Raw genomic sequence first — 27403 nt, 5'->3', positions numbered from 1 at the left:
ACCCCAACAGATGATCCACTCTGGAGAACTGACCCTCACCGCATAATTCACACCAGAGAAGCCCCAGCAATGCCCCTCAAACAGCCACCGTCTACACCCCAGATTTTCCCCAAATTGAGTCTGTCTTTTTTATTTCTGTAATAGAAACTGGAGGTTTTTGCTTTTCCAAAATACTCCACTTCGGTTTTTTTCAGCACTTCTCCACAACATCAAAATTGGTGATTTTTGGTTTTGTGCATGAAAAGGGTGGGTTTTCTGCTCTCCAGCTGCACCACTCCAGGCAGGTTTGGCTTTCCCAGGAGCCCCAAATCGAAGTTTTTTTCCCCAAAAATCCTGTATTTTTTCCATCCCATTGCAGACCCTGAATCAGGGTGCTTGGGGTATTTTTGTGCCGTGGCAGCGACACAGGGCTGGCCCCGTGGTCAGGGGGTTAACGGCCACCAGGCAAACCTGGCCGGGGGAACCTGTCGAGCATCAGAAGATGCTGACAACAACACACCTGAAAAACAAAAACCCCAAATCCTATTCCAGCATCTTGAAAAACTAACACAGAAGAAAGTTCCGTCAGAACAAGGGACAGGATAGCAGTGGAGCTCGGGGAGGACTCTGCGTGAACAGGTCAGCTCCACATACAACACACCCTGGCAAGGCCGGAGCGATTTCAACTCCTCAAATCACCAGCAAGGCCGATCGATACGATCCTGAGCACATCGTGCCCATAAAAACAAACGCTCTTGCTGGTGTCGGAATGTCTCATCCCGTCCTTACAGCAGGGCTGCAGGGAGGGAACCCTGCGAGGCTGCAGGACGAGGTTGTACCGTCATCACAACCTACAGCCGACGGATCCGCCGTGGCCCTTGCGCTGCTGCTGCTGCTGCTGCTGCACATCCTGCTTGCTTGGTCAATAAAATCAGAAGTGAAGTGTAAAACTTTAAAGGGTAAAACAAAGAATAAAGAATAAAGCTCAGTCCTTCACTCTTTAGTATAAAGGTGGGCATACACTTATAGAAACGTTTTTATTAGATGTGTAAGAATTTGATATTCCTTTTGCATTCCCTGAACTTGCCCAGCTGTGAGCTGATACCATTAGACTATCTCCAAAATACACAAAGAAAACTTGACGAGAGGGGCGTTTGGTGTGTTCCATAATTAGCAGGGACGTCGGGCCAGCTGCACCATCCAAGAGTACTACTGCCAAATACATCATCTCTGAAGATCCACTCTGATGGAGAGTTCATAAAATGAAACTTCCTTGAGAAAGGTTTCCATTTTGTAAAGTCTCTTTCTAACTGAAGTCAAGATTAGACACTGTAGGGCAGCGGTCCCTCATCCCTCAACTCAGCTTTCAGAGGGCCGGGGGTCTGAATCCATCCTCAACAAAAACCACATCAGCTAACCGGGACACTCCTGCAGCTGCCAGGTTCCTCTTCATCATCTGCAAAAAAACCAACAGTGCCAGCAGTCAGCATCACGTCAGCTGACACACCTCTGCCACAACACCCTCCACCTCAACAGCCACGGGGCTTTCCGCTCAGCTGCTCTGTGCAGAGTCCAGTGTCGGACGCTGCGGCCAGCGTGGCCCGTGGCACCTACGATACCAAAAGACAGAGAGCTACCACTGTGCTTGCGAGAAATCACCAGCACCGTGCTCCTGCTCTCTAACACCCAGCTCACCTCAAACGCTCGTCCGATTCCAAAGGCAGCGTGCCCGGCTCCTGCAAAACCAAAGAGAAATGCTTCATCGAGCTGCCACGTGATTCTTTGCACTGAAACCCTGACCCAGCCGACAACTGCCTCGCTGTCCTGGACTGCTCAGCGGCACGCGGCTTCGCCCCTCCCAGCCTACATGTGGCACCTGCATAAACCAAAGCGAGAGGCACAAGCTGAACCTGCAGCCTGCCCACACCGACTGCCATCTCCTGCCCCGTTACCTTGGCCACTCACCCACCCTGCCTCTGACATTTACCGGTCGCCACGTTGAGGCCTGGGTACCACCTGTAAGACACAGACAACAGGAGATGCTTCTAGCTTCACCAACAGTACGACACATGAAAAATAACTGAAAAATAACTCAGCCGACTCATCTCACCTTGCCCGAGTCACCTCCGGTGCCGATATCCTGCTTTGCACCTTCAAAACAAAAAAAACCCCAAACCGATAAGCCAGTCATGTAGCAACCAGTCACGTCTTCTCCTCCGACACCACACGCTGACCCACCTTCTTACAGTGCCCTGCTTGCTGCCTCTGTCACTCTTTGGTGCATATATTGTCCCTCTGGATCTGAAAAAAATTTTTAAGCAGGTCACCTGGATGCTGAGTGACAGCTTAACAATTCCAGAGTTCTTGACTCCATGTAGGAACACCGTCTAGGGTCTCATTACAGCCTGCCATTAAAAAAACCATAGAAACAAAACAGCATTAAGCCCTACACACACGAGCCTTAACACCTTTGAGATTCCATCTGTTCAACTACCACTCCCGCAGCCTCTCCCAGATAGCTCCGGTCATCCCCGTGACATCCTTGCCTGCTGCTGAGGGCTGCTTGCTCTGAGGGGGCTGTACCTAAACAGTCCAGGCAAATCAACATTAACTACAGACTCTTAGTGCTATTCTTCCCCTGACCGACATCGCTGTGCCCCCAGGCAGGGCAGTTCCAACCCACATACGTGTGCAGGCTGACACGCCAGAGAGTAAGAGAAGAGTGCTCTGAACAGCGCCAAAAACCAAAATCCAAAGGGAGCTGAAGTGCCACAAGAGCGCGGTGGAGTACGCAAAAGGACTCGGAAGACATCGTTGTAGAGAGTAGAGGAGTTAGGAGGGTAAGAAAAGAAGCCTTGCAGACACAGCGAGGGCCCTGGAGTCTCAGGAGGGCAGAGGAGGACAGCCAAAAGTATGCTCAAGGACATGATGAAGAATTCCGAAGGGGATTTGAAGAAACTACAGGTGTCCTCAGCAGACCAGGTAGGTATCCTAGCTAGCACAGAGGATAACGCAAGCGTTCTGCAGATGAAAGGTGGCATCAGGAAAGGGTCTCAGGGAGGAAGAAGGGTGCAGAGTGCGCCACGGTGCCAAAAGGGGGCTGTGGGGCACGAGGTTGGCCTCAGTAGGTGTGATGACAGCAGGAGCAGGGTGCTGAGACTGAAAGAGAGACAGAGGGCGGCTCTGGGACACGGTGCAAAAGTCAAGGCGTTCCAGCAACATACAGATGTCCCCAGGGGATGAGCGACTGAATGGAGACATCCAAGACAGCAGTGAAGACTGTGAGAGAGCTCTGGGGCACAGAGAAAGCCTGAGGAAGGGTTCTGTCTGAGTAAGAGAGACATCGAACCCCCACCTGGGCTTTTTATTAAACACAATTTTAAAAAAACATTCACTATCTCAACATTAAATACAACCTGAAATGAAAAAACCTTCACACGCACAAGGTTAGACACATTCAGAAACTGACGCTCATTCAACAGCCACTCGATCCACCCCTCACTCCAAACATCCGTTCCACTGCCCACCTGCCACAGTGGCAGATCACCCCCATTCTAAACCCACCCCTGGAACTGCCTCACCGTGCGCCTCGGCAGCGTCGCTGCTCCACACGCTCCCACGGTGTCAGCCTTCCTAACCGGGAGCCAAGGAAGATGTTTCGCAACGGGCCCCGCTCCCGCTCCTCCTTCGCTTGCGTTTGTACGCTCTGGCAAACCTCGCTCGAGGATTTGCTCTGGGGATCCAGATGGCCCTGTGTCACCTGCAGAACACAAAGCCCTGCAAAGCAAGGCGTAGTCAAAACCGACAGCGAGTGCTGCAGTGCAATACACAACCAGAACAACCGACGTGGGAGGAGCCGGGCTTTAAGGCCGAGGACCACAAGGACACGGGGCGGGGGGTGAAGTGCTGTAGGGGAGGGACCTCTATGGAAACAGAACTCTGAAGAGCAGAGCTGTCATTCTGGCCCAGATCTCCTCCACAAAGGCAACCCTCCACAAACATCTGTGATGCAAAAGACACCGTAAGCTCCACTCACGAGATGGGGAGTGCTCAACGGGCTCTTTTCCAAAGCAGCAAGGCATCCGAGACCCCATGGACACCTACCAAGGTGCATGCGCCGTGCAGAGAGCCCACGGGGTACCACAGAGACATGGGGAAGGCACCGCACACAAGACAGAACACAGACACCACAAATGACACGAGTACACTGACACAGGCCAGAACATGCACCTCCTGTGGAACAGACCCTGCTCTCTTCCCCCAGACTTAAGGAAGCCTAAATAGCCCTCTCCACAGCCCTGATGGTAGAGCCTCTGCTGGCCCCACCCTACTCACAGCTTTTGCCCCTTGACTTACCTTTCAGAGAGCACGCTCCAGAATCCATCCTCATCAGGAGCACATCATCTCACTGGGATGCTCCCACATTCACCAGGTTCCTCTCCATCACCTGCAAGACAGAGCGCCGCCAGTCACCGCAGACGTGGAGTTTGGCCTGGTGCACGCCGGCCTCCCAAGCTTCGGGGTCCCATGCCACCCCGACACCCACCCCCTCCTTTCCCCCGCAGCCCCCAGGACCCTCCCACAACCCTCCGCCTCTCACCTGCCTGCAAAACCAGCCAAACTGCATTCTGCTTTTGGCCCCCAAACCAGCTGCCTTAGTGCCTCTTTCTGAGCCCAAAAACCTGCCTGCTGAGCCTCTTCTCAAGTCCCAAAAATGCACGACTTGACCTCTGTTTCTGAGCCCAAAGCCACACAACTCCGTCTGTTTCTGAGCCCCTCAATCAGCCACACGCGTCTGTTCTCAAGCCACAGGAAGGCAAAACGTTGCCTCCATTTCAGGCCCACAGCACAGCTCACCCCGTCTGCTCTCTGACCCCCTCCGCAGTCCCCACGGGCGATGCCGAGGGGGGTGGGGGGAGAATGCAGCCACCCCACAGCCCTGCACTCCCAGAGACGCACGGGCAGCTTTGGGAAGCGCTTGGGGATTGCGGCACTTCCGGGGGCCGCCACCGCGCATGCGCACTGCCGGGGCACGGACACACCGGTCTGGGGGAGCCGCGGGCAGCCCGCGGGAAACCGCACGAACCCGCCCCAAAACCGCCCCTCGTGCTGCGCCGTGGGGCCGCGCCGGTAGCGAGGACTGTGCCGTGCCGCGCGCGCCCGGGAGCGACGCAGCTGCCGGGCAGCCGAGTGCGCAAAAACTACAGCTCCCGGCGTGCCCCGGGGAGCCAACAGGGCCGACCGGAAGCCCCGCTCACGTGACTACAGCGCCAGCCACGCCGCCCACGCACCCGGAAACCCGGCCCCGCGCGGCCCCGGGAAGCGCCGCCGCCGCCCGGCCCCGACCCGGAGCGGCTTCTGCCGCCGGTCCCGCTGCACTGCACGGCCCGCCCCGTCGCGGCTTTCCTCGGCAGCCGCCAGGCGACCGACCGCGCGTCCCCGCTCACCTTCTCTCTGCTGCTCCCTCGGCTCGCACCGGCTCCTCCTCCAGTACCTCCCCGGACAGGGAAGGGCCGCTGCCCGCAGCCTCACTGCCCGCCCCGGGGGCTCCTCCAGCCCGGCCCACGCTCCCCCCCCCCCCCGTGGTAACTCTAGCGACCAGCACCGGGATTAAGGCCAGGCAGCGTGTCCTCAGTGCAGCCTCTGGAAGAGGGCAGAGAGCAGCAGCACCGACCGTTATTGCCGCTGATCGCCCCCGGCACTTGTTCACGGGCGGCACCGGCGCTGCCGTTCCGCGCTTTGCGCTCCGAGCACCCGCCGACAGCGCGCGGGGGTGGGGGGGGGGTGGGGGCGGCACTTCCCGAGCATGACCCCGCGGGGGAAGGTGCGACCCCGAACAGGGTCCGGGCGGAAACAGTGACTTGGGGCAGATACTGGGGGGTGGGTGGGTGGAAGGGGTGTGGTTGCGTTGTGCTTGGGTTGTGATTTTTCAGCTGTGAAGGGAGGTGAAGTTGTTTTGTGGAGGGGGGGTTGTTTGGGGGTGGTTCATTTTGTAGTGGTGTAAGAGTTGTGTATGGAAAAGAACAAAAAAATAATAAGGCCGGTGCAGCAGTAGAATGTGGCCAAAATGCCTAGGAGTAATCAATTTTATTTTTTAAAATCAAAATTTCATATATTTCATTACTCCCAGGCCACAACCATGTTCCCGTGCTGTTAATTCCCTCTTAACTAAATAGAGGGGGACTTAACTAAACAGAGAGGGATTAAGGGAGACAGAGAGAGACAAATACAGACAAACACACAGACGGAGGCTAAGGCAGAAAGAGAGTCAAAGGCAGAGAGACTCAAAGACAAAAGTCAGACCCAGACAGACAGAGTCAAAGTCAGACACAGAGGGGCAGAGTCAGACAGAGGTAGAGAGAGAGACCAAGTCACACATCCAAAAAACCCACACTGGAGCCAACCCCCCCAACCACACCTTTATTAAAGCTACATCACAAAACAGCTTTTACTTCTTTATTAAAGTTAGAACCAAGAGCACATACGCTTTCATTGAGCCTACATTGCTCAAAACCCTTTATTTACTTTGGAAACCTTACAAGCACTGCAAGCACCTTCGCTACATGCACATTACAAACCACCTTTTACATACTTATTAAACCTGGGAACCAACAGCAAATACACCTTTATTGAACCTACCTTACACAAAAACTTATGGACTTCAAAACCCCTACAACCACGATGAGTGCTTTACCTACCACTATTACCTCTCACAGCACTTATGGTCATTTCACACATGCCCATTAGCATCATGTCTTTACTAACTAGATTCATAACTGTTTAGAGACTATGACATACGTGACTCCAGCAACACCATTCCCAAGGACCACACAAAACCACCCTGCCTGCAAAAATGCCATCCCTAGACTGCTCCATGTCAAAACACGGGCAACAACTGTCACCTCGCTGAGTGGCTAGGACCCAGGTGAAAAATAAAATCCCCCAGTTGGGTTGGTTTTTTTTTTTTCCTAACTACTCAAAAAACAGCACCTGCAACAAGAAAACCCACATTACATTACGCAGTCATGCACAGGCAAACACATTCTAAACACACCACGCATTCAGCTACCCCACTAACCACCCCCTGCTCTCAGCAAAGCCATCCCGCTCCCTGACAACCACAACACACCCTCACCCCGTGGGGGCATGGCTCCTCGGGAACGCTATTCCCGGGGGCCTCCAAAATCGCCCTGCCTGCAAAAACTGAGTCCCTACACCGCTCCGCATCCAAACATTGGCAACGATCGTCGCCTCACAGAGCAGCCGGGACCAGGGAAAAAAAAAAAAACGGCGGAGGGGGGGGGGAAAAAAAAATCCCCCCGCTGGCATTTTTTATTCTATATTTTTTTTCTCCTAAGTATTCAAGAAACACCAACTACAACAGAAAAACCCATTACATTACGCAGTCATGCACAGGCAAACACATTCTAAACACACCACTCATTCAGCTACCCCACTAACCACCCCCTGCTCTCAGCAAACCCACCCGGCCATCTGACCCCCACAACACTTCCTTGCCCCATTGCTGCGGCACTCCTCAGAACTTGCTTCCTGAAGGCCTCCAAAATCACCCTGCCTGCGAACACCACGGCCTGAGCCTAACCTCCACCCAAACGCTGGCCATGAACATCACCTGACAGAGCAGCCAGGACTAAGCGACAATAAACCAGGTCAGGGAGATAAAGAAATCCCCCTGCTCAACAGTTTCTTCACTGTTTTTAAAAGACGCATTAACTCTCGCTACATTCAGTATACCCTGAAATGAAAAACATCCTCACATACAGGGATAGACACCTTCTGATACTAACACTCATTCAATATCTACTCTATCTAACCATCACCTGTCAGTGGGGCAGACCACCCCAACACCATAACCATGCTTGGAACTGCACCACCATACACCTCAAGCCATCACGACCGCTTCACGTGATTCCACACCACAGGCCCTCATAGCTGGAAGAAGAGGAATAGGTTTCCCTCTGTGTACCACTCCCGGTACTTCTTTGCTTTATTTTGTACACTGCGGCAAACTTCATGGAAGGATTTGCTTCTGGAATCGCGGTGGCCCTATTGTACCTGCAAAAGACAAAAGAGGGAACTCTAGAGCCTGCTTGCTGATAACTACTGGCCATATTAAGAAAATACTTAAACAGAAATACAACAAACATGGGGAACCCGAGGGGTTACCTCAGGGATAAAGGACACTGTCGAACGCCTGCAAGGGGCAGAGGAAGAAACCAGAGAATACTGAAGAGCGGGTCGGAGCAGTGTAACCTTTACCACGGGAGCGCTAGTAACAGCGCGCGCGCCTTTCTGCCTTGGCTCCCCAGCTGTCAAAAGGGTTTAACGACCCTTGTCTGGGTCTCGTGCATGTATGTCTTTAAGGACTTAGCACAGGGATGATCTCTGTAGGTGAGTCCATGTCAAATGGAACGTGGCACTGGTTTCCTCAGCGCTACCGCAATACGAATCGTAATTGGTATTTCTGAAGGGTGACTGAGTCTTCACCTGGGATTTTTAGCTACATACGAGATCTGAAGAAACTCTTGGAGAACGACTGATCCCGGTGGCAGTGCAAGCTACTTCTCCACTGCGTTTGACATCATGAGGTGCTCGGGCGGCGGCCCGTCACTCACACCTGCAAGGCTTTCGGGAAAGAAGGAAAAAAGCCAGCCAGGCTCTGCAGCCTTTTAGGGAAAGAAAGCGTTAGCCTGACACGTGATTGTCGTTGGTTCCCGGGCATTCTCTGAGAGTTGCCCCCCGAGGGGGGATGTTGCCCCCCGAGGGGGGATACTGCCCCCGGCCACCTCCACTCCCACTCGCCAGCACTCACCTGCCAACACAACTTCTGAGCTGCAGATGAGCACAACGGGGCTCCGTTGCCTCAAGTTTGGGCACAGGCAGGGCAAACCCTTCCTGAACCGCTCAAGTTTTATTAGAGAAAGTTCAGGAGAAAGGGAGGGAGTGGAGGAAAACACTCCATGGTTGTGGAGTGGCAGCTGCTGCTGCCGCTTCACTTCCTTCACGGAGCTCACGGGTGTGCTGCACTTCTTGGCAGCTCGCTCAGGCACGTTCCGGGGTCTGTCTCAACTTTAACGGCATTAAAATAGAAGGTTAAGAAGTGAAGCGGTCGTGCCGATCGTTTACACCTTTACCGGTAGCAGCACCTTGCATTTCTCAAAAGGAACCTTTCCTGCTTTTGCCCCCAACTGGGCAGCAATTTGACCCCAGTCCACTCCAACGAACACCTCCGCTGTGGAAGCGGCACTCAAACTCACAAGTTCGCGGCGGTGACGCTTTCTTTTGACTTTCCTAAGGCGCAGGTTTGCAGCGCTTCTCGGAAGGACATGGGAACACTGCAGTTACTGACGGCCTCCTCAGCCTCGAGATGCAGAAGGATGGAGGCCGAGACAGTCAGGGAGGGCCGGGGCCTTGTCCGCTCTCAGAAACCCTCCCCACTTTGCTCTGCACACCAGTCCTGTGCGGAACACTGCAGCCGCGGCTCTGGCTGGCCCCGACAGCTCGCCCGTCCATCCCCTTGCCAGGAACTAGCGCCCCGCCGGCTACAGCTCAGCCCAAAGCCAAACCAACATAAAATCGCTCCTACGGCGACACCGTCCCACCACCAACCTCGTCTCTGGAAACCACCACCTGATCTCCCCCTGTTTTGCTGATTAGGGGTATCAATTAAACTCAGACACCAGAATGAAAAGCGCAGGCATCTTTTACTAGAAATAACTAAATAATGTAACAGAATAATACAGAAAACATACAGTAAGAAAACACAGAATAGTGCACTCAAACAAACAGGAAAATACAGGGTAATGCATCAAATCATTACTACCCGAGAGAGAGGGAATAGCGATTAAGAAAGACCCATCACCACTTGCACCCGTTCCCATCATCCAGACCCGCAGGCGCTGGGCAGCCCCGGTTACAGCGAGGATTTGGAGAGCCTTTCCCGGCAAGTGGGAAGTCCTACGCGGTGCGTCCACCCGTAGGTGAGGCTTCCAAAGTCGCTGTGAGCGGGTCCAGCCTTATATACCCAAAAATCAGCAAGCCAGAATAGCTGGCACCTTTGATTTGAGCGGAAATATCTGGTTTCAATCTCACATTAGATTCCCCCAGAGCCTGGCCAGGGCTCAGGGGAGAAGCTAAGGGAGTTCCTCGGCTTATCTAATTGCATTAGGCGCAAGGTCTCGCATCAGGCCACAGCGACAGACAACGGTCTCCATGACCCTGTTGTTTTTTACACACACAAAGAAAGATAAATATACATTCAAGATAGCTACGTCTTCCATACATATCTCGCTAATGATCACATACTGAGTTAGCAGCTTCGGCTCAGGGCCTGCTGCTCAGGCTTCAACACTTCCACTTTTTACATCAGAACCGTGCAGGTGCTGAAAGAGAAGCATTCAGAACAGGGGAAACCACCTCCAAATCCCTGCTCCCGACTGCTCTTCCCCCGGCATGCCACACAGCCTCAAAGGACACTTCGGGTGGCTGCAGAGCCCTCCCTCTCCGCACAGCTGGTACGGCCACACCAAACTAAAAAAGGGAGTTTCCTGACAACTTCAGGGAGTCGAGTCAACTTCAGGTGGATTTGGAGCAGTTTCTAAAACTCTAGGGAACTGCCAAGCACCAAGTACCTGCTTGAGAGGCACAGAAAACATCCCCAAAGGGGCAGGGATGCTTGAGGACTGCTTTCTCTCGCTTCTTCAGCAGCCCGCTGCCGCTCATCCCCCCGATCGCTCTTACCTTTGCAGGCCCTTCTACACGCGTTGGTCGTCTCTTCCTTGTTCACCACCAGCTGCTGCAACGGCAGAAGGACGCCGTCGGGTCTGAGAAGGACGCCGGCCCCCGGACAGAGCTCGCCACAGCACCACCCGAATCCCAGATGCCCTCCCACCCGCAACCCCGTATAACCTAACACCACCACCACCCCCCGCCTCCCCCAAAAAAACCTCACAGATCAGCTTTTCTCACCCAATCGACGCTCCGGGGCTGCCACGCGTGCAGTGCCGGCCGGCGCTGGAGCTGGGCTCGGAGTTGGGAACTCTGGACAAAGGGGAGCTGGGCACACAACAGCGGCGGCCAAGGAAGCTGCGCCCCTCCTTACGGGGGGCTCGAGCCGCTGCCGGCACTGCAGAGTGCCGGGGCCTGCAGGTCACTCACTGGCCAGCCCCGGACTTACAGGGCAGCCTCTGCTGGCTGCCTACAGCAGCCCGCCCAGCCCTGATTACAGGGCGGCCGAGCGGCTCCTGGGGACAGAGGGCTCCACGGCTCGTGGCACTCGCCCCGAGTACGGGGCGGGCACGCTGGCAGGTCGCCAGCCAGGACAGGCGGCCACCCAGGCAGAGACCCGGGCCCTGAACACAGGCGGGTCGCACGCTGGCCGCGCTACGGCCACGGGGCTTCGCTCTCTCCTTCGAAAGGAGGGGCAAGCCGGGACTCGCCCTCCGCTCGCGGGCTCAGAGGGGACCGACCCCCTGTTGCTGCACAGAGCCCTTCTTTCCCTCCCGGGAAGTTTAAGCTAAGTACGCTGCAGTGATTTCAACAGGGGCCTAAACGAGAAGCTCATTCGCTCGCTCACTCACACCCACAGACACAGACACAGACACAGGCAGGCACACACACACAGACACACACACAGACAGGGACAAACAAAACTTCCCGGAAGAGAGAGCGAGCTCTGTGCAGCCAGTGTCTGGGGAGCCATCCCTTCCCACGAGCAGGAGAGCAGAGCCCCAGACCTGCCCCCCAGGACGCACGCAGGCCACAGCGACTCAACGTGCCACGGGGCTTCACGGGTGGCCAAGGGACAAATGCCGTGACACGCCCCGACTCCAGGGGGTCACGCTGGCCAGGCCGCCAGCAGCCAGAAAGCCGCCGGGGCCGCGGAAACGGCCCTCCCCTGCTTACAGGGCGGGCGTGGGGTCCGGAGAGCCCCATTTCCCCCTCGGCGCGGAGACAGCGCCGCTCACTCTCCTGACAGGGCCGCCCATCTCTCCGGGCAGCCAAACCGTGGGGCAAGGTGGCAAAAGACCAGAGACCCGAGCCCTGCTTACAGGGAGGTCACCCAGCGCAGCGCCGGCCAGGGCACCGGAAGTGCCGGCAACGGTCTCGTGCGACCGCAGCCCCGGTAACAGGGAGGTCCCCTTTGTCCAGAGCTCCCTTCTCTCGCCCCACTCCCCTCTTCAGCCCGCCGCCCCTCACGATGCCTCGCCTTTCTTCTCCAGGAGCTGCTGCTTGGAAGGGGGGCACAGTCAGGCGCCAGCTCCCCCACCCGGAGGATGGAGCAGAGGCCCCAGCCCTGCTTCCAGGGCGCTGGCCCAGCTCAAAGCACTGCCAGGCCTGCCCGGGCCGGACCTGGGCCCGGGCTCGCAGGCACCGTTGCCTCCCAGCCTCCTGCCTTCCCCCGTGCCCCTCTTCCTCCCAAGCTGCTCCTGGGGCTGACAGCACACAGAAAGAGGGCTAGGGCAGGGCACGCCCAGCCCTGCACGTCTCAGCCCCACGCCTCTGAAAGGCCGGGGCCAGGGACACCGGCCTGCTCACATCACAGGGGAGGGTCCCTCGTCCCTCCCAGCACCTCCCCTTAAGCACAGGGGATGCTCACGGCCTTCCTTACAGGGGGTTCTCCCTTGGCTCGGCCCGCTCAACGAGCCCCGTGCACTTCAAGGCTCCCATCTACGCCCGAGTTATGGGCTGGCCGTCCTGACTGCAGCTCACCACCACGGTGGGCTTTAGGAGCCCCGCTTCCCGCCTCGGCTGCGGAGACGGTGCTGCTCACCCCCCTCAGACGCTTGCCACCTGCCCGGGCAGCCGAACCATGGGGCAACGTGGCAAAAGGCCGGCAAAAACCCAAAGACCCGAGCCCCGCTTACAGGGAGATCACCCAGCACAAAGCCGGCCAGGGCACAAAGCCGGCCAGGGCACCAAAGGTCCTGGTGACACCCTTGCACGACCAGAGCCCAGTGACAGGGTGGTCCTGTTGCCCAGAGCGCCCTTCTTTTGCCTCCACTTGTTGCCCAGACTTCCTCCGCTCCTCCCCCTGCTCTCTCTTGCCTTTGAAGGTCTTTCCGCACGCAATGTTTGGCTCTTCCTTCTTCTCCGCCAGCTCCTGTAATGGCAGAAGGACGCCAGTCAGGTCTGAGAGGGACACCGGCCCCCGGACAGAGCTCGCCACAGCACCACCCGAATCCCAGACGCCCTCCCACCCGCAACCCCGTATAACCTAACACCACCACCACCCCCCGCCTCCCCCAAAAAAACCTCACAGATCAGCTTTTCTCACCCAATCGACGCTCCGGGGCTGCCACGCGTGCAGTGCCGGCCGGCGCTGGAGCTGGGCTCGGAGTTGGGAACTCTGGACAAAGGGGAGCTGGGCACACAACAGCGGCGGCCAAGGAAGCTGCGCCCCTCCTTACGGGGGGCTCGAGCCGCTGCCGGCACTGCAGAGTGCCGGGGCCTGCAGGTCACTCACTGGCCAGCCCCGGACTTACAGGGCAGCCTCTGCTGGCTGCCTACAGCAGCCCGCCCAGCCCTGATTACAGGGCGGCCGAGCGGCTCCTGGGGACAGAGGGCTCCATGGCTCGTGGCACTCGCCCCGAGTACGGGGCGGGCACGCTGGCAGGTCGCCAGCCAGGACAGGCGGCCACCCAGGCAGAGACCCGGGCCCTGAACACAGGCGGGTCGCACGCTGGCCGCGCTACGGCCACGGGGCTTCGCTCTCTCCTTCGAAAGGAGGGGCAAGGAGGGGCAAGCCGGGACTCGTCCTCCGCTCGTGGGCTCAGAGGGGACCGACCCCCTGTTGCTGCACAGAGCCCTTCTTTCCCTCCCGGGAAGTTTAAGCTAAGTACGCTGCAGTGATTTCAACAGGGGCCTAAACGAGAAGCTCATTCGCTCGCTCACTCACACCCACAGACACAGACACAGACACAGGCAGGCACACACACACAGACACACACACAGACAGGGACAAACAAAACTTCCCGGAAGAGAGAGCGAGCTCTGTGCAGCCAGTGTCTGGGGAGCCATCCCTTCCCACGAGCAGGAGAGCAGAGCCCCAGACCTGCCCCCCAGGACGCACGCAGGCCACAGCGACTCAACGTGCCACGGGGCTTCACGGGTGGCCAAGGGACAAATGCCGTGACACGCCCCGACTCCAGGGGGTCATGCTGGCCAGGCCGCCAGCAGCCAGAAAGCCGCCGGGGCCGCGGAAACGGCCCTCCCCTGCTTACAGGGCGGGCGTGGGGTCCGGAGAGCCCCATTTCCCCCTCGGCGCGGAGACAGCGCCGCTCACTCTCCTGACAGGGCCGCCCATCTCTCCGGGCAGCCAAACCGTGGGGCAAGGTGGCAAAAGACCAGAGACCCGAGCCCTGCCTACAGGGAGGTCACCCAGCGCAGCGCCGGCCAGGGTACCAAAGGTGCCAGCAATGTTCTTGTGCGACCACAGCCCCGGTAATGGAGAAGCACCTTTGTCCAGAGCTCCCTTCTCTCGCCCCGCTCCTCTCTTCAGCCCACCGCTCCTCACGATGCCTCGTCTTTCTTCTCCAAGAGGAACTGCTTGGAAGGAGAGTACGGTCAGATGCCAGCTTCCCCACAGGGAGGAGAGAGGGAAGCCACCCCCCCACCCCCACCCCACCCCCCCCCCCCAGAAAAACTCACAGATCAGCTTGTCTCACCCAGTTAATGCTTCAATACTCCCTGCAGGGACGACTGCGACCGCCACTCATCTGCTCCGGGCTCCTGGCTGCATCCAGCAGGGCCTTGGACCCTCCTCAGCCCATGCGACGACGGTGCTCGCCCCGCCAAGCGGGTCCAGTCCACCCCCCGCCCGCCCCGCGGCGACGGTGCTCCCCCCGCTCCCGCCTCAGACGGCGATGTCGCTGCTCCCCCGTCCGAGACTGCGACCCCCCCGCGTCGAACGGCGACGGTGCTCCCCCCCACAGACGGCTCCACACCACCCCGCGCCCGCCCCGCGGCGACGACGCTCTCCGCCCCCCCACGGCGACAGCGCTCCCCCCTGCCCCAGACTGCGACCCCCCCGCGTCGGACGGCGACGGCGCTCTTCCCCCCACCCCTCCCCTCTCCAGCGGCGGCGGCTTCCCCCCACCCCAGGCAGCGACGGTGCTCCCCCCCGCTCCCGCCTCAGACGGCGACGTTGCTGCGACCCCCCCCCGCGTTGGACGGCGACGGCGCTCTTCCCCCCACCCCTCCCCCCTCCGGCGGTGACGGCGCTCCCCTCCCCCCGCCCCCGGTGGCGGCTTCCCCCCACCCCAGGCGGCGACGGTGCTCCCACCCACAGACGGCTCCACACCACCCCCCGCCCGCCCCGCGGCGACGACGCTCCCCCCCCCGCCCCAGACAGGTCCCACTACCCTTCCCCTCAGGTGGCCGCTCCGCCCCTCACAGCGGCGCTTTGCCAGGAGCGCCCTTCTCTTTCCTGCACTTGTTGCTCAGACTTCCTCAGCTCCTCCTGCCGCTCTCTCTTGTCTTGCGGGTCCTTCTGCACACGATGTTTGTCTCTTCTTTCTGCTCCACCACCAGCTGTTGCAAGGGCAAGAAGACGCCGTCAGGTCTGAGAGGGTCGCCGGCCCCCGGACAGAGCTCGCCACAGCACCACCCGAATCTCAGCGCCTCCCCCCCCCCGCCCCGCCAATAACTCACAGATCGGCTTTACTCACCCAGTTGCTGCGCCAGTGCTTCCCGCAGGGACGACTGCGACCGCCACTCCTCTGCTCGGACTCCTGGCCGCGTCTGGCGGGGCTGGACCCGCCCCCTTCCCCTCAGGCGGCCGCTCCGCCCCTCACAGCGGCGCGCGACTTTCCCGCCCTTCCCCTTCCCACAGGCGGGTCCCGCCCCCTTCCCCTCAGGCGGCCGCTGCGCCCCCACATGGACTTTCCCGCCCTCACAGTCTATTACCTGGGCTACAGTACTTGATCTTGTCCAGAGAGTGGCGGTGTGGTTGCCTCTTGCCTCTCTGCCTATAAGCAGCGGATGCCATAATCCAATTATAACTGAAGCGAATTTTGTGTTTTATTAGCTATTAAAAAAAAAAATATTTTACGGAAGTATACACACAGGTATACTTTTGTAACTGAGTGATCTGTTTAACCATCCTCCAAACCTTAATATACAATACTATTAGAAGTAGTAAACATAATAAAGTTAGAATTAGGAAAATCAGACCGAGTCCTGTTGGTGGTGGTGACCATCCAGATAAGCTTTCCACCATCGATGTTCTTCAAGGAAAGAAAAGAGAGCTGTCTCGGGGCGGAGGGGGGGGGGGGGAAGGCTGAACAGGTTGCCCCTTAGGATGCAGGATAAATCCATCTCGTACTGAGTTTCTTTTACTCCATTGTTGTCACTAGCATCCCATGCTAGAGGTAGGGGGGGTGCATCTAAAATTGGTGAAGGTTTAAATGGCTGCTGTAATGCTCGTGGGTCAAGTATTAATAGGCATTTGTAATTTAGATATGTTTTTAATTCGAGTATCAGAGTTTTAATCGCTTCTTCATGTTCTGAATGCCAACTCCACCGTTTTCCTTTTTGTAAAAGCGAATACAGTGGACAGGCAATGGAGAATCCAGGTACCTGTTCTCTCCAATATCCTAAAGTACCCATTACAAAGCTGTTGTAATTTTTTTTCTAGATTGGGGCATTTCTGATTGTTTCTACCCCCCTCTGGGAGTCTGGTAAAGGTATGCTGGCTACCCTCCCATGTAAATGCAAATTTTTGTTTTGCCTTCTTCCCCTAAGGGAAAAACCATGTCTTTGACATGTAGCACTGCCAGCCAAGGACGTGCAGGGACTTGCAGCCTAGTCGTTAAGGCTGCATTGTTGGGGTCTGCCGCTGACAACGGGGCTCTATTTAAGCACTTAAATGCCCATAATGGCCTGTTCAACGCCACCTCCCCCTCTGGTTTACTGACCGGCCAAACAGGAAAATTGTAGGGGGGGGGGGGGGGGGCGAGTTCTGGAAGTAATCTGTCGTTTTTCTAAATCTGCAATAGAAAGCTGCTTAGCAACTTATTTACTTACTTCTAGCAAGTTATAGTACTACTTATAGTACTTTTTAATATTGCTAAGAATCCTGCTTGCCCAAACTGTTCTGTGGAATTTTACCAAGGACTGAAGTGTTCATCAAAACAAAGCGGTTTACTGTAAAAATCTACCAAGAACTGCAGTGTTCAGCAAAATATCATGTTTTTGTCCTCGAGGAAGAGGTGTGCTCTAACTAGTTGGGCCTCGGTAATGAGTAAAGATAGACATATACGGATGGTAGAAGTTTCATTGCTTCCCTTAAATAAGATAGCGTGAGTAAACCAGCTGAAAAACATTTTTGTTTTTCAAGAAATTGGCTAAGAGAATCTGCGCATGCTCCGGGGAAAAAACAAGGTGAGAAAGACTACGAGCCTTCCTCCCAAAGACCCCGAAGACGCCCCCCAGGAGGCAATGCGCAGGTGCAAAGATAACATAAACTGCTGACACCAGCCTCTAGAACTAACCCAGCCTTACTCATGCATATGTATGTTTGTGTTATGTAATCCAGTGAATAAGTGTATCCACGCTCTGTAACGTTTTGGTAAAATGTGCTGGTGGTGTGCAAGGTTTGTGGAGAAATCCCCTTGCACCCCGGCCGGAGTAAAACATACCTGCTTTATAACTCCATTTCGAGTTGTAGAGTCTTTTTCCGCGGATCAAAGACCACTGCAGATCCACTGCAAGCAGCAGCGAAAACGACAGTACAGCGAGGCCTGTGCTGGTCATTATCAGCATCCCGTGGCGGTGCAGCTTCCAAGGTGCTGCTTGGAAGGAAAGTTCAGTCAGGCGCCAGCTCCCCCACACGGAGGACAGAGGGAAGCCGGCCTCTGGAGGGAGGTCCCCAGAGCGCTTCCCCCCCCTGCCCATACCCCAACACCCCCCCACCCCGAAAAGAAACTCACTGATCAGCTTTTCTCACTCAATCGGCGCTCCGGGGCTGCCACGTGTGCAGTACAGGCCGGCGCTGGAGCTGGGCTCAGAGTCGGGAACTCTGGACAAACGGGAGCTGGGCACACAAAGCGGCAGCAAAGCTCCCTTCTCTCGCCCCGCTCTGCCGCGCCTCAAGATGCCTTGTCTTCCCCAGGAGCTGCTGCTTGGAAGGAGAGTACGGTCAGGTGCCAGCTCCCCCACCCGGAGGACAGAGGCGATCTGGCCCCCCACCCATACCGCAACACCCCCCTCCCTCCCCCCCCCCCCCCCCCCCCAAAAAAAACCCTCACAGATTAGCTTTTCTCACCCAATCGACGCTCCGGGGCTGCCACGCGTGCAGTGCCGGCCGGCGCTGGAGCTGGGCTCGGAGTTGGGAACTCTGGACAAAGGGGAGCTGGGCACACAAAAGCGGCGGCCAAGGAAGCTGCGCCCCTGCTTACACAGGGGGCTCGAGCCGCTGCCGGCACTGCAGAGTGCCCGGGCCTGCAGGTCACTGGCCAGCCCCGGACTTACAGGGCAGCCTCTGCTGGCTGCCCACCGCAGGCAGCCCGCCCAGCCCTGATTACAGGGCGGCCGAGCGGCTCCTGGGGACAGAGGGCTCCACGGCTCGTGGCACTCGCCCCGAGTACAGGGCGGGCACGCTGGCAGGTCGCCAGCCAGGACAGGCGGCCACCCAGGCAGAGACCGGGGCCCTGAACACAGGTGGGTCGCACGCTGGCCGCGCTACAGCCACGGGGCTTCGCTCTCTCCTTCGAAAGGAGGGGCAAGGAGGGACAAGCCGGGACTCGCCCTCCGCTCGCGGGCTCAGAGGGGACCGACCCCCTGTTGCTGCACAGAGCCCTTCTTTCCCTCCCGGGAAGTTTAAGCTAAGTACACTGCAGCGATTTCAACAGGGGCCTAAACGAGAAGCTCATTCGCTCGCTCACTCACACCCACAGACACAGACACAGGCAGGCACACAGACACACAGACACACAGACACACACACACAGGGACAAACAAAACTTCCCGGAAGAGAGAGCGAGCTCTGTGCAGCCAGTGTCTGGGGAGCCATCCCTTCCCACGAGCAGGAGAGCAGAGCCCCAGACCTGCCCCCCAGGACGCACGCAGGCCACAGCGACTCAACGTGCCACGGGGCTTCACGGGTGGCCAAGGGACAAATGCCGTGACACGCCCCGACTCCAGGGGGTCACGCTGGCCAGGCCGCCAGCAGCCAGAAAGCCGCCGGGGCCGGGGACACAGCCCTCCCCTGCTTACAGGGCGGGCGTGGGGTCCGGAGAGCCCCATTTCCCCCTCGGCGCGGAGACAGCGCCGCTCACTGTCCTGACAGGGCTGCCCATCTCTCCGGGCAGTCAAACCGTGGGGAAAGGTGGCAAAAGACCAGAGACCCGAGCCCTGCTTACAGGGAGGTCACCCAGCGCAGCGCCGGCCAGGGCACCAAAGGTGCCAGCAACGGTCTTGTGCGACCGCAGCCCCGGTAACGGGGAAGCACCTTTGTCCAGAGCTCCCTTCTCTCGCCCCGCTCCTCTCTTCAGTCCGCTGCTCCTCACAGTGCCTCTTCTTTCTTCTTCAGGAGCTGCTGCTTGGAAGGAGAGTACGGTCAGATGCCAGCTTCCCCACAGGGAGGACTGAGCGAAGCCGGCCCCCCCCGCCCATACCCCAACACCCCCCCCTCCTCCCCCCCCCCCCCGAGAAAACCTCACAGATCAGCTTTTCTCAGCCAATTGATGCCTCAGTGCTTCCTGCAGGGACGACTGCGACGGCCACTCATCTGCTGCGGGCTCCTGGCTGCATCCAGCGGGGCCTTGGACCCTCCTCAGCCCCTGAGGCGACGGCGCCCGCCCTCCCAAGCGGGTCCAGTCCACCCCCCGCCCGCCCGCGGCGACGGTGCTCCCCCCGCTCCCGCCTCAGACGGCGACGTCGCTGCTCCCCCGTCCCAGACTGCGACCCCCCCGCGTCGGACGGCGACGGCGCTCTTCCCCCCACCCCTCCACCCCCCGGCGGCTACGGCGCTCCCCGCACCCCAGGCGGCTACGGTGTTCCCCCCCACAGACAGCTCCACACCACCCCCTGCCCGCCCCGCGGCGACGTTGCTCCCCCCCCACCCCTCCACCCCCCGGCGGCGACGGCGCTCCCCTCACCCCCCGGCGGCGGCTTCCCCCCACCCCAGGCGACGACGGTGCTCCCCCCCACAGACGGCTCCACAACACCCCCCGCCCGCCCTGCGGCGACGACGCTCCACCCCGCCCCAGACAGGTCCCACTACCCTTCCCCTCAGGTGGCCGCTCCGCCCCTCACAGCGGCGCTTTGCCAGGAGCGCCCTTCTCTTTCCTGCACTTGTTGCTCAGACTTCCTCAGCTCCTCCTGCCGCTCTCTCTTGTCTTGTGGGTCCTTCTGCACACGATGTTTGTCTCTTCTTTCTGCTCCACCACCAGCTGTTGCAAGGGCAAGAAGACGCCGTCGGGTCTGAGAGGGTCGCCGGCCCCCGGACAGAGCTCGCCACAGCACCACCCGAATCTCAGCGCCTCCCCCCCCCGCCCCGCCAAAAACTCACAGATCGGCTTTACTCACCCAGTTGCTGCGCCAGTGCTTCCCGCAGAGACGACTGCGACCGCCACTCCTCTGCTCGGACTCCTGGCCGCGTCTGGCGGGGCTGGACCCGCCCCCTTCCCCTCAGGCGGCCGCTCCGCCCCTCACAGCGGCGCGCGACTTTCCCGCCCTTCCCCTTCCCACAGGCGGGTCCCGCCCCCTTCCCCTCAGGCGGCCGCTGCGCCCCCACATGGACTTTCCCGCCCTCACAGTCTATTACCTGGGCTACAGTACTTCATTTCTTGTGGCCTTTCTGAGATATAAGCATTATACGTCAGGCATCTTTTTAGAGCCAAAGGCACCTTCACACACACCAATAGCGAGCAAAACTCCTGGAGATGGAAATTTAGAGCAATGCAGGTTAAGGACATAAGAGAGAACATTATTACATAGCCACGACTGTTGCGAGTGCAGTGGAAATCATATGTCAAACAGTGAGCCAAAGTCAGACAAGTAGCGTAATGACAGCTCGCAAAAGCCCTGCAAAAGACACCGAGGACGAGGTGATTGCTTTATCTCCCCAGATCGGTGTGTAGCTCGGGGGGGATGTGGGTGGAATCACACCTAGCACCAAGCAGCCCAACAAGGAGGAGCGGGGAGGGGTAAGAATTGCACCACCACAATCCACCCCGTGACTAAAGTCAATTTATCTTGTCCAGTGGCAACTGAGGCACGGACTCGCCATGAATATAATATTAAGAATATATAAAGCCATTGCTTATAGGTTATGTGGTCTTGACAGACAAGGGACACCGCATCCCAGTGTCAGCACCTTCTGTAAAAACTGCCGCTTTTGGCGGGGGGGGGGGGCGCCTAGAGCGGGGTGCCAGGCTTGGCCTGGTGCCGGGCTTGGCCACAGGCGGTCGCCCCGCGGCGGGGGGGGGGGGGGGGGGGGGGGGCTCGGGGAGGCCCGGGGCGCTTGCAGGTGGGGGGGCGTGAATGCTGAGTACAGAGATCCACACAGTCGGTTTTCCAGATAGAACACTGTGCCGGCGTTAATGCCGTTTTTAACATTGCCAGCCAATCCCATGGGACCAATTGACATCCATGAGCGATTGCCTCCAGTATACCTGTTGTAAATGAGTTTAAGTCTGTCCTCATTAACGGTCTTCTGTAGTTCTTTAATAACAGAAAAATGCAGTCCTTCACAACGTGGCTGACGTCCTGGCTCATAAATTACAGGAGCAACAATCTTTTTTGCCATGTCCATATCCCCTTGCGCCAAGGCTTCTTGCCTCACTTTTACCCACGATCATCCCCAGCTAAGGGAGGACAGAGCCCAGGTTGTCTTTTAGGATTTACAGTGTCAGGGTCTAAAAGATTATCACAGTCTAGAGACCCAGCATATAAATCTTGCTCCTGGGGTTCAAAATATGCGTCCTTGCTCTCTGGGTTCTCATTCTCTGTGTTTACAGTCTGGCTGCGTTCATTATTTTGTCTTTTTATTATCTCAAAATCTGGATCTCAAAAAAAACCCACCTGCTTTATTATCTGCAACCTCATTCCCTCGGGTTGCACAGTCCCACAGTCTTACTCCTGCTTTATCCCATATCGGAACAGTGAATATAGTAACCGCGGCTGCTACCCACTTTAAAATTCTCTTCAAGGCATGCAGATTAATATGCACCTTATATTTAGCTAACAGTCTTTCCATCAGTGCAAGCACTGACTTTTCTTCCGAGGGTATTGACCTACCCATCGCTTCCCCACAGCTCACCTTGCTCACACTGCAACGGTGACTGATGCCGGCTCCTGCTTCCTTTCAGCAGCTACCTAAGTTCTGTGGGGTTTGCCACCGCAGTGATCCAAGCTAATCACACCTATCGCCGCCTCACACGGGGCACCATTTGAGGCAACTTGAGGCACGGACTCTCCATGAAGTCCGGAAGGAAAAAAGAGACTTTATTGTTACAACGGTACATACTTATGCTCTGGGATGCTGTCAGTAAAGCTCTTACTTCATAGTTACCAAATCAGCAATTAGACAGCTACCAACCTTTTCTCCTATCAGCATCAGACCACTCTAACATGCCCTGTGCAGACCAATCACCCTCTCGTTCACGCACTGTTTTCGCAGCAGTAACTTCTCACAATTCAGTATTTTTCCACAGTTCAGTGTTGCAGCTGTCTGTTGTTTTTCCCTGCCACCTTGGCACTACTCAGCAGTTTCTTATCTTTCTTCTAAGGCCTGTTTTTCATCAAAGCCTAGCTATTTCTCAGAGGCTGTGCAAGGCTGACAGGCCAATGCCTCCCACAAGTGACAGTGTGGTTGCCTCTTGCCTCTATGCCTATAAACAGAGGATGCCATAATCCAATTATAATTGAAGGCAAGTTTGTGTTTTATTAGCTGCTATTAAAAAAAAAATTATTTTAGGGAAGCATACACACAGGGATGCTTTTGTAACTGAGTGATCTGTTTAATCATCCTCCAAACCTTAATATACAATACTATTAGAAGTAGTAAACATATTAAAGCTGGAATTAGGAAAATCAGACCGAGTGAAACATGGAATTGAACAGTCCTGTTGGTGGTGGTGACCATCCAGATAAGTTTTCCCACCATCGATGTTCTTCAAGGAAAGAAAAGAGAGCTGTCTCGGGGCGGAGGGGGGGGGGGGGGAAGGCTGAACAGGTTACCCCTTAGGATGCAGGATAAATCCATCTCGTACTGAGTTTCTTTTACTCCATTGTTGTCACTAGCATCCCATGCTAGAGGTAGGGGGGGTGCATCTAAAATTGGTGAACGTTTAAATGGCTGCTGTAATGCTCGTGGGTCAAGTATTAATAGGCATTTGTAATTTAGATATGTTTTTAATTCGAGTATCAGAGTTTTAATCGCTTCTTCATGTTCTGAATGCCAACTCCACCGTTTTCCTTTTTGTAAAAGCGAATACAGTGGACAGGCAATGGAGAATCCAGGTACCTGTTCTCTCCAATATCCTAAAGTACCCATTACAAAGCTGTTGTAATTTTTTTTCTAGATTGGGGCATTTCTGATTGTTTCTACCCCCCTCTGGGAGTCTGGTAAAGGTATGCTGGCTACCCTCCCATGTAAATGCAAATTTTTGTTTTGCCTTCTTCCCCTAAGGGAAAAACCATGTCTTTGACATGTAGCACTGCCAGCCAAGGACGTGCAGGGACTTGCAGCCTAGTCGTTAAGGCTGCATTGTTGGGGTCTGCCGCTGACAATGGGGCTCTATTTAAGCACTTTAAATGCCCATAATGGCCTGTTCAACGCCACCTCCCCCTCTGGTTTACTGACTGGCCAAACAGGAAAATTGGGAGGGGGGGGGGGGGGGGGGGCGAGTTCGTTCTGGAAGTAATCTGTCGTTTTTCTAAATCTGCAATAGAAAGCTGCTTAGCAACTTATTTACTTACTTCTAGCAAGTTATAGTACTACTTATAGTATTTTTTAATATTGCTAAGAATCCTGCTTGCCCAGACTGTTCTGTGGAATTTTACCAAGGACTGATGTGTTCATCAAAACAAAGCGGTTTACTGTAAAAATCTACCAAGAACTGCAGTGTTCAGCAAAATATCATGTTTTTGTCCTCGAGGAAGAGGTGTGCTCTAACTAGTTGGGCCTCGGTAATGAGTAAAGATAGACATATACGGATGGTAGAAGTTTCATTGCTTCCCTTAAATAAGATAGCATGAGTAAACCGGCTGAAAAACATTTTTGTTTTTCAAGAAATTGGCTAAGAGAATCTGCGCATGCTCCGGGGAAAAAACAAGGTGAGAAAGACTACGAGCCTTCCTCCCAAAGACCCCGAAGACGCCCCCCAGGAGGCAATGCGCAGGTGCAAAGATAACATAAACTGCTGACACCAGCCTCTAGAACTAACCCAGCCTTACTCATGCATATGTATGTTTGTGTTATGTAATCCAGTGAATAAGTGTATCCACACTCTGTAACGTTTTGGTAAAATGTGCTGGTGGTGTGCAAGCTTTGTGGAGAAATCCCCTTGCACCCCGGCTGGAGTAAAACATACCTGCTTTATAACTCCATTTCGAGTTGTAGAGTCTTTTTCCGCGAATCAAAGACCACTGCAGATCCACTGCAAGCAGCAGCGAAAACGACAGTACAGCGAGGCCTGTGCTGGTCATTATCAGCATCCCGTGGTGCTGACGGCTGCAGTCTCTGTTGTGGCATAACTTCGTCAGCCAGAGCTTTCTGGGGGGAGGCAGAGTAAAGTCCACGACCCCCACGGCTCCCACAATGCCGACACAGCAGCTGAGGTACTGGCACCCACGGGCACACCGCCCCCCAGCCCGGGGCAGTCCCTTGCCAGCTCTAACCCCCCCCCCCCGCTTTCCTGCCTCCCTCCACCCTGCAAGGGCATTTCAGATGCCCTCTCGGACTGTCCCTTCAAACCACCCAACCACGCAACCTACTGAGCACGACCACTGAGCCCTAAAAGCCCTGACCACTGCAAAATTACCTTCTCCTCTTCTTCAGGAGCGCTGTGGCCGGAGTAAAGCAGCAGGCGCTCGGGATGGCCTTGAAGCCTGGGGCAACTTTCTCACGCCTGTGGTAGCTCACGGCCCTGGATGTGACAGCTGTGACTCCAGAACTGCAGAACGGTTTGAGGTGGGAAGGGAACTCTTGCAGGTCATCTGGTCCAACCACGCTCTGGAACTAAAAAGTAGCCACGTCGAACAAAAGAGGGGACGATTTAAAAAGACAGAGAGGGCACTAAGGAAAGAGAAAAACTCACTAAAAAGACACTGAAGGGAAAAAGAACATTTTAAAAGCAACAGGTGTTGGTGAAATAAAGGAAAAAATGATCACACAGGGATACCGAACTAGAACAGAGGCACAGAAAAGAAAATTTAAAAAGCGGCAGCACTAAGGAAACACGAAATAGCGACAGCAAACTAAAAGACGTAGAATGAAAATTTAAAAAGCGACGACACTAAGCGCAGAGATGGAAGATGAAAAAAAGGAGGGAGAGGCAGGACAAAAGCACAGAGAGAAATGAGAAAAGGGAGCAGTAGGACAAGAGAGAGAAAGTGAGAAAGGAAGGGGGAGCAGGACAGAAGAATAAAGAAGAGGAGAGGTCTAGGAAAGGGGTGGGGGCGGCAGAAATAACAGCAGCATGGAAAAAAGAGGTCCAGGTGACGGGCAGGAAAGGACCGGGACGCACAAGACGTGTGACAGGGCCCTGAAGGCCCAGGACTCACCGCAGCTCTCGTTCTTGGCACTGCCGGGAGAATTTGACGGGTCAGATGCTTCTTTCTCCTTCCTTCCTCCTGCCCCTCTTCTTCTTCTGAAACTCCAGTCGCCTGGCTGTCCTTACCCTAAAAGAATACGCGGGTGTCTCTCACCTCTTACAAGACCAGGCTTCCGACACACGCAGCCTCGCTTGCTCGCGCACTACGTGGCCGTACCGCGCTTGGGGTGACGCACGCAGACCCTGGGTGCACGCTGGCGGTCTGACTGTGAAGAGGGCTCCTTCCTCACGCAGAGAGGCAGGCTCTCTCTTCCTGCACTGGGAGGCGGGTGCTGCACAGATGGTCTTGATTTTCTCTTTCTTCCGCTTTCTCTGGTCTCTCCAGCTTCAGCCGCGGCAGCTCCTGTCCGCTGTCCACAGCCGGGAAGGGCTCCGCCTGTCCCTTTTTGCCCCTGTGCCGTGAGAAGCGCAAGGCCAGGCAGAGATACCTCACACAAGCCCGAGGTGGGCGCAGTCAACAGCACCCCAGGGCAGGAACAGACAAGCGCAGCCTCAGCACGGCCTCTGGAAGAGGGAAAGAAGCAGCACTGACCATTATTGCTGTAGATCGCACGTGGCCGGAGCCCCACCTTCCACCTCCCACCGCACAGCAAGGCATCACAGACCCCATGGACACCTACCAAGGTGCGTGTCCCGTGCAGAGAGCCCACGGGGCACCACAGAGACGGGGGGAAGGCACCGCATACAAGACAGAACACAGACACCACAAACGACACGAGGACACAGACACAGGCCAGAACATGCACGTCCTGTGGGACAGACCCTGCTCTCTTCCCCCAGACTTAAGGAATCCTAAATAGCCCTCTCCACAGCCCTGATGGTAGAGCCTCTGCTGGCCCCACCCTACCCACGGCTTTTGCCCCTTGACTTACCTTTCAGAGAGCATGCTCCAGAATCCATCCTCATCAGGAGCACATCATCTCACTGGGATGCTCCCGCATTCACCAGGTTCCTCTCCATCACCTGCAAGACAGAGCGCCGCCAGTCACCGCAGACGTGGAGTTTGGCCTGGTGCACGCCGGCCTCCCAAGCTTCGGGGTCCCATGCCACCCCGACACCCACCCCCTCCTTTCCCCCGCAGCCCCCAGGGCCCTCCCACAACCCTCCACCTCTCACCTGCCTGCAAAACCAGCCAAACTGCATTCTGCTTTTGGCCCCCAAACCAGACGCCTTAGTGCCTCTTTATGAGCCCAAAAACCTGCCTGCTGAGCCGCTTCTCAAGTACAAAAAATGCACGACTTGACCTCTGTTTCTGAGCCCAAAGCCACACAACTCCGTCTGTTTCTGAGCCCCTCAATCAGCCACACGCGTCTGTTCTCAAGCCACAGGAAGGCAAAACGTTGCCTCCATTTCTGGCCCACGGCACAGCTCACCCCGTCTGCTCTCTGACCCCCTCCGCAGTCCCCACGGGCGATGCCGAGGGGGTTGGGGGGGGGGGGGGGGGGGGGGGGGCGGGGAACGCAGCCACCCCACAGCTCTGCACTCCCAGAGACCCACGGGCAGGTTTGGGAAGCGCTTGGGAATTGCGGCACTTCCGGGAGCCGCCACCGCGCATGCACACTGGTCCTGGGGGAGCCGCGGGCAGCCCGCGGGAAACCGCACGAACCCGCCCCAAAACCGCC

At 56.6% G+C, this 27403-nt stretch overlaps 1 protein-coding gene across 10 annotated transcripts; it reads right to left on the bottom strand.

Annotated features, from left to right (window-relative positions):
* Nucleotides 1–978: 978 nt before the first annotated feature.
* LOC141922115 (uncharacterized) lies at nucleotides 979–27281 on the bottom strand. Of its 10 annotated transcripts, XM_074821223.1 has the most exons (18): nucleotides 26898–27281; nucleotides 26654–26744; nucleotides 25929–26285; nucleotides 25732–25837; nucleotides 24990–25186; nucleotides 24540–24721; nucleotides 19451–19537; nucleotides 17948–18034; nucleotides 14507–14544; nucleotides 10969–12169; nucleotides 5427–8055; nucleotides 4336–4426; nucleotides 4016–4079; nucleotides 3561–3756; nucleotides 2218–2384; nucleotides 2090–2130; nucleotides 1675–1995; nucleotides 979–1435 (listed from the first exon to the last, which is right to left on the bottom strand). In XM_074821223.1, exons 2-10 carry the CDS (start codon nucleotides 26665–26667, stop codon nucleotides 12047–12049), a joined length of 1191 nt encoding a protein of 396 aa, XP_074677324.1. In that variant the 5' UTR covers nucleotides 26668–26744; nucleotides 26898–27281; the 3' UTR covers nucleotides 979–1435; nucleotides 1675–1995; nucleotides 2090–2130; nucleotides 2218–2384; nucleotides 3561–3756; nucleotides 4016–4079; nucleotides 4336–4426; nucleotides 5427–8055; nucleotides 10969–12046. The 10 variants fall into 10 exon arrangements, with proteins under 10 accessions (XP_074677324.1, XP_074677325.1, XP_074677330.1 ...); XM_074821224.1 differs by lacking the exons at nucleotides 979–1435; nucleotides 1675–1995; nucleotides 2090–2130; ... (6 more) ...; nucleotides 14507–14544; nucleotides 17948–18034 and adding an exon at nucleotides 18073–18118 and having other exon boundaries at nucleotides 18266–19537; nucleotides 26898–27274; XM_074821229.1 differs by lacking the exons at nucleotides 979–1435; nucleotides 1675–1995; nucleotides 2090–2130; ... (7 more) ...; nucleotides 17948–18034; nucleotides 19451–19537 and adding exons at nucleotides 20768–20879; nucleotides 22265–22418 and having other exon boundaries at nucleotides 26898–27253.
* Nucleotides 27282–27403: the final 122 nt, after the last annotated feature.

The sequence above is a fragment of the Strix aluco genome, chromosome 4 (assembly GCF_031877795.1).
Source record: "Strix aluco isolate bStrAlu1 chromosome 4, bStrAlu1.hap1, whole genome shotgun sequence".
Taxonomy (NCBI): domain Eukaryota; kingdom Metazoa; phylum Chordata; class Aves; order Strigiformes; family Strigidae; genus Strix; species Strix aluco.
The sequence above is the reverse complement of the archived record's forward strand: the minus strand, read 5'-3'. Positions and strand labels throughout refer to the sequence as shown.

Bases quoted from the DNA above. Each gene is read 5' to 3' on its own strand.
- LOC141922115 (XM_074821223.1), bottom strand. The intron at 25,187-25,731 runs GTGAGTCCTGGG...GCTACTTTTTAG, and splicing joins TGCCAAGAACGAGAGCTGCG to TTCCAGAGCGTGGTTGGACC. The intron at 12,170-14,506 runs GGTGGGCTGAAG...GAAGAGGGGAGT, and splicing joins GACGAGGCATCGTGAGGAGC to GGGGCGAGAGAAGGGAGCTC.